Genomic DNA, 7,126 nt, shown 5'->3' with positions numbered 1-7,126 from the left:
CATCATCATCATAAGCATCATCATCATCATAAGCATCATCATCATCATAAGCATCATCATCATCATAAGCATCATCATCATCATAAGCATCATCATCATCATAAGCATCATCATCATCATAAGCATCATCATCATCATAAATACTCATAATAATAACAATAATAAACTTCATCATCGCAATTAATACGTCGTAATGACTTCATCGCCATCACTACTCACACTTCGACCATGGCAGGCTTGTTATCGTTAGCGTACGACTTGTTCACGTTCGTCCTGACGAGTTTTGCAATGTGCTACGTTGGCTTTCCATTCATGGTTCTACTACTACAGCCCACCCTCTTCATCTATTGGTTGCTATTCATTTGAAATCTGTTTTCTTGCTGGTTGATGAATTTTTCATTTTTAATCTATTATTTGATTGGATAAATCTTATAAATTTCGGTTAAATAGACGTAAAACAATGCTTGTTATGAACTCTTGCGACAGGAACATGCACTTCTACCTGCACATCATCGCTCTCTTCCTCCTCATCATACTACACGTCCACGAGAGGAGGTCACCCGACAACAGACATTTTGATTGATGCACTCACTCACTGACTGGGTGATTGATTGAATGAATGAATCATTGTATGAATGAATGAATGAACCAATTACATCAAAGTAAATGGTCATAATACCATTTATTATGTAAAACCGCAATATATATATATATATATATATATATATATATATATATATATATATATATATATACGTATATTCTCCACTGCAATCTAATCACTAAAAACCGGTTTTTTTTATTGTAGAAAAAGGTTGGAATGTTGCATGTGTGTCTGTCAGCCTGTGTATCGCCATCATCAAATTTGTGCACGCCACGCTCTGCATTGTATGGCGTTTCTTCATGTCTGTCTATCACCATTATCATCATCATTTTAATGTATCAGTATTATTCATTTTAAGGTTTCTCTGATATGATATATATATGAAAAGATTTGGTGTCAAACTTATATATCAAATCAAAAGCAGATTTCTTTTGAAATTAGTTACATATTCACTCGTTCCAATCAAATATTTAAGGGTATGTCATTTTTTTCCGTTTATTCAAATTTTTAATTTTTTTTTTCATTCGTTTTTATCAATTTGTTTGTTCTTTCATTCTTTTGTTTCGTTTTATGCTGACCTATTTTATAGCACATAATTTAACTGGAGCATATATAGATCATAGATTTACACAGTTTGTATATATATTCATATGTACATATATATATACATATATATGAACATATACATACATACGTATTTTAAGTTTAAATTCACTTTTAATTTTTTCTTTTTCTCGTTGATTCGTTTTTAGGTGCATTTCTTTTAAAATTGTTATTTATATATATCGGCATCTTCTCAAGCATATTTCCCTGATAATAATGTTTATGCTTTTTGTTTGTGTGTGTACGTGCGTGTTTCTTAAAAAGTTTTTGAGTGTGTTTCTTTTCTATGCATAAGTCTTAATCATTCAATTTGTTGATGCAGGTTGATCTATTGTTATTATTATTATTGTTGTTGTTGTCATTGTTTGTATTGTTATTGTTATCATTCTCTCCAACCCAATATAGAAGCCTCGTTGTTGCGTGCGTGTGTTAGTGGTGGTGGTAGTCGTCCTGCTGGCTTCACTTCTGTTTTGGTAATATTCATGTTAAAATAATGAATTTAACTTAGTAAATCAAGGATGATGGTAAACGTTGCTCCTCTGAGAAATAGGGAAGAAGAAAGAGAGAGCGAGAGAGATTTTTATTATAGTTCATCATCTTCTGACAGCATTAGATTTATTAGATATATTAGATAGTGTATTGACAATCAGCCATCAATTAAATGACATTTCATTTTTTAAATTCTTTTTCGTTTAACTTCTTTCCGTTCTTTCATTTTTATAACATTTTCAATTGAAATCTCTTTTTATTCATTTTTAGTTCTCCCATCTGTCTTCCTAACATTACGTCTTTGCGCCCCATCCCATGACAGCGTTGTTATTGTTATTATTGTTATTATTGTTGTTTTTCTTATTTTAGTTCTTATAAAATTATTAGGCTTCTCCATTTTTTGGAGTGTGTACAGAAGAATTAACATCTCTGCTCATATTACCCACAAGTCATACATACATACATACGTACGTACATACATACGTACACACACACACAATACATACATTTATACATACGTACATCTTATATAGTTTATAATTTTTAGCAATATGATAATTGATTTTATCAGTATTGTTAAGGCGCTAAATTATTGTGATTAACATTATTACACTTCTAGAACTACTACTACTACTACTAATAATAATAACAATAAAATTATTGTTATTATTATTGTTATTGTTATATTGGTGGTAAATGGTAATGCTGACTGACATGTACATTTTCTACTGACCCATAAACTGCTTGCAACAGGTAGGTAGACAGATGGATGGATGGATGAATGGATGGAGTGTATCGTTTCGTTATGTTTCGATTACGTGTTAATGTGTATCGTTACGTCGTACTGTAGTATGAATCACTAGAGAGGATGCTTAAAAAATTGATCCCATCCTATCCTTATTTAAATATTTAAATTTGAGTGCAGGTAGTAATAAGTTTGTGTGTGTGTGTGTTTTTTTGTTTATTAGTCCGTTCAATCATCCATCCATTCATTCAATCAATTATTCATCCATCCATTCATTCATTCAATCAATTATTCATCCATCCAATCATTCATTCATTTATTTATTGTTATGTTTATTTGTTTGTAAGTTGATTGTGCAGTTTTAATCTCTTCGTACTTCAATAGCACGACGATTAATAAGTTTTTCTGCATGGCGTTGTAATAAAATAATAATATAATTATAATAATTATTATTAATTATTGTTATTATTATAATAAATTATTACTATTTTATGTTTTATAGAATATTTATGAAATAAAATAACGGGTATTACTTGTGTACTGTTGTTTCAAATGAACTGATCAAAAGTTAAATGATACAGTATCTATTTAGTCTGTCATTCGTTCGTTAATTCGTTCGTTCATTCATTCAAGCTTTCATTCATCTGTCCATCCATCGAACACATGACAGCCAATAGGAGAGCACTTGAGCACGCCTACGCATAAGATGGCAGATGGGGAGGAGGCGAAAAGAAAGTTGCTGGAAGGATCAAACGACATTTTTTTATGTTACCAGCAGAAAGAAAGAAAGAGAGAGAAGAAAAAGAGGGAATGGAGTAGGATAAGTAGAGAGAGAGAGAATGAAAAATTGAACAGAAAAAAGAGTAGGCATTGGCTGAAATGAAGGAGAAATTAATGTCAGAGAAAATATGAAGAAGAAATAAGTGAGATAGAGAGAGGGGGGGGGGGAGGGAGAAAAAGAGAGATGGAGAGAGTTATGCAGACATACAGGAAGACAAACAGGATATCGATGATGATCATAACTGGACAAAATTTACATGCGGAACTGTCTGCTTACATGCCAACACACAGCTCAAACACACACATCCACGCATACGTACTTCACTTATAACCCCCACAGGCCCACATACATGTATGTGTGTATGTATGTGTTTGTATATGTGTGTGTGTGTTTATGTGTGTATTTTTGTGTGTGTGTGTGTGTTTTCACACTTTCATTTCGACTTTTAAGGTTCACTAATAACAATAACTGACCATTAGGTACAAAAAACTTGTGATATTGAAGGATTGAAAGAATGAGATAATGAATGAGAATGAGTAGTTGAATAAATGAACGAATGAATGAAAGAATGAATTAATAAAAGAATAAGAGTGGAGGAATGAAAGAATGAATTAGTGAAGAAGTGAAAGATTGATTGTTTGGAACTTAACCAATTTGAGACGAATAAGTGCGCACGCATAAAAGCCCTTGAGGCAACAAGAACGAAAAAAATTCTTAAAAAAATTTCATTATCTTTTTAATAATAATAATTATTATTATTATAGAAAGTAAAGTTATTAAATGTTATGAAGCACCTGTTGTTGGATGCAACTTACATTAACACGAGCCCTCGGTGCACTAGAACGTCATTGCTTTCTTAATTAATAATAATAATAATATTTCGATTATTATTTTTTTATTATTTAATTATTATATTATTATTCTTATTATGTACACGTCTGCTTATATTTCTATACATGCATAGAAATGTGAACGCAGTATATTATTTACAATGCATATTTGTCCAGTATTATTTACATAGAGGATATTTTTTTTTCTCCTACTACTTGAAAAATATTTAGTCCGACTTGACCGAAAAAAAATGAAAGAAAGAACGAATGGAAGAAGGAGTAAGTGGAGGAATGAAAAAATAAATGAACGAATGAACACACGATTGGACGAACGAACGAACGAATGAACTTTAAAGTGTTTGAACATGAAGGCTCCTGCATTTCGTACAACATCATCGACATCAACAAACAAATCCAGACACGTTCTTTGCATATCTAAGTGTTTCCATCCGTCCGTCCGTCCATCCATCCATCCACCTATCTATCTATCCATCTATCCATCCATCTATTCATCCAACTATCCATACATCCAATAGGAAATCACTAACCAACCAAACTAACTTCCATGTCATCAATATAAAATGATATCCTCTATCAGTTCAAAAAATTCTTCCAGTAAATTCTTCTGCAGTCTTCCATTCTTTTACGCCTTATCTTTTCTCTCTATCCTATTTTTCAACCAATGATAACTGTTATTATTATTTAAATACATTAAACATTTTAATATGCAATGTAACTAAATAAAAATTAACTAATTCATCAAATTATATCATATAAATATTCAAATATATATGTATGTATGATCATCGACATCATTGTCGTCCTCATCATCAAAATGTTTATATATATATATATATATATATAAACAACGTTATTGTATATATATATATAAAATTGTTATATGTGTTTATATAATGCCGTTAATATATATATATATATATATATATATATATATATATATATACACACATAACGTAAATGTTTATATATATATATATATATATATAAGTGAAACATGAACATATATATGAAACAGTATAAATAGAAGAAAGATAGAATAAAACGAATGAGAATCTCGCATAGAGGAGTTCATTACAAACGGCTTTTTCGTTATATCAAAGTTTTAAAATTTATTTGTAATTCTTCCATTCGTTCATTCAGTCGTTCGTTCATAGATTTTTTAAAGAAAGGAAGAAAGAAGAAGAGATAGAGAAAGAGAGAGTAAGAGATAGTGATAGAAAAAATAGATATATGTATGTATGTATTGTATGCAGGTTTGTGTGTATGTATGTATGTGTATGCCTGTGTGTGTGTATCTAGGTATGTATGTATGTGTGTGTGTGTATATGTATACGTGTATGTGTGCATTTTTGTTTTGATGATGATGATGTTGTTGATGATGATGCTGATGTTGTTGGTGATGATGACAACAACTTTTTTGTGGTGCTTGTTTGTTTAGTAAAAAAAACTAATAAACAACAACAGTTTCAAATCAGAGAAAGGAAAAATGAAACCAACATCAGCATCATCATCTGCATCATCATCATCATCACATCCTATGATCATTACCATGATTACAATCCTTTTTTTCAGTTCAGTAGTTTTCGTAGTCGCCGCAAGTTCAGGTAGGTACATGTATGTGTGTTTGTATGTATGTATGTGTGTTTGTATGTATGTGCATGCATGTGTTTGTACGCGTGTACGTGTGTGTGTGTTCACGACCACCGGATATTTGAAATTTAATTTAATATTTTATTTTTCTCACTTCCTCTCACTATTTCTATAATATATACATACATATATATATTTATTTATTGTTATTGCTATTATTACGATCGTTGTAACAATTATTATCATTATTATTATAATTTTTCTATCGATAACATTAATGACGTATGATCTCATAACGATCTTCATCATCATCGTCGTCGTATTGCTCGATGGTCATTATGAAAATCATTACTCTGTATTACGGTCTATTAAGTTCTTATTCATTTTTCATTCTTTTCTCTCTATCACCATCACAATCATCATCGTCGCAATCATCATCATCGTCACCAGATGATAGACAGATTGTCAAACACCCAAATTCATTCCTTCGCCGTGCCAACAATTACGGCGAGAACCTCATCGATGGCGACTACGATGACGTCATCAACGGTGTCGGTGATGATGACGAAATGATGGGGTCGTCATCGTCACGTCTCTACCGTCAGATGAGAAACCGCGGTTTGTTTCTTCTCAAGAGAGCACCAACTTTTCGAATGGGTGATTATTATTATCATCATTATTCCTTTATTCTTATTATTACTAATGACATCACCATCATCATCATTCTACAAAATAGATACTCCGCCCAACGCAAAACATTTGCTTATCTGCTTACGCTTGTTCGTGTAGATAAAGAACATTTACCCAAACATACACACTCACACATAAGACCCTTCAGCTTTCAAAATTCATTGAGGAGCGCGGAAAGAGCGCTTTATAAACTAATTGATTAATTGAGTGATTGATAAATATATATTAGAAAAAATATTGGAAACAAATTTCAATTCCCGCTCAACTCTAATACATACACACACATATATACATACATATACACATACATATATACATACATATAAACATACATATATACATACATACACACAACTCTAATCAATTATGGGTTCATACATACACACATACAAACATAGATACGCATAGACACACACATGAATACACAAAAAACGCATCTTTAAACATTATGCAATATGTTATCTTATCGCACTAAAATAGAGATATCACAATAATATATGGTATATACAAGGTATGTGTGTGTATGTACATGTGTGTGTATGGGTCAGTAAATAAATGAATGATTGAGTTAATGAAAGATTTAGTTAAAAAATCCTTCATTGAATTTATAAGACTATGTAAAAATAAAAATTATGTTGGTTTAGTAGTTGGGTTTCTATTCTAGTCCATCTATCCATCCATTTATATATCCAACTATTCATTCATTTATTCATTCATCCATCCGTCCGTCCGTGAAAAATTAATGTGTTATCGATGGGGATGGTTATCGAGTT

The 7,126-nt window shown here is 31.2% G+C and overlaps 1 protein-coding gene across 1 annotated transcript; it reads left to right on the top strand.

Annotated features, from left to right (window-relative positions):
- Nucleotides 1-460: 460 nt before the first annotated feature.
- On the top strand, nucleotides 461-3,324 carry HELRODRAFT_184044 (hypothetical protein; the record flags this gene model as incomplete). Its single annotated transcript, XM_009014971.1, has 3 exons — nucleotides 461-555; nucleotide 1,080; nucleotides 3,112-3,324. The coding sequence occupies 3 exons, from the start codon at nucleotides 461-463 to the stop codon at nucleotides 3,322-3,324; spliced, it is 309 nt and encodes a 102-aa protein (XP_009013219.1).
- Nucleotides 3,325-7,126: the final 3,802 nt, after the last annotated feature.

Source organism: Helobdella robusta (genome assembly GCF_000326865.2).
Source record: "Helobdella robusta unplaced genomic scaffold HELROscaffold_148, whole genome shotgun sequence".
Lineage (NCBI taxonomy): Eukaryota > Metazoa > Annelida > Clitellata > Rhynchobdellida > Glossiphoniidae > Helobdella > Helobdella robusta.
Note: the sequence above shows the minus strand (reverse complement) of the source record. Positions and strands in the feature narration are given on the sequence as shown.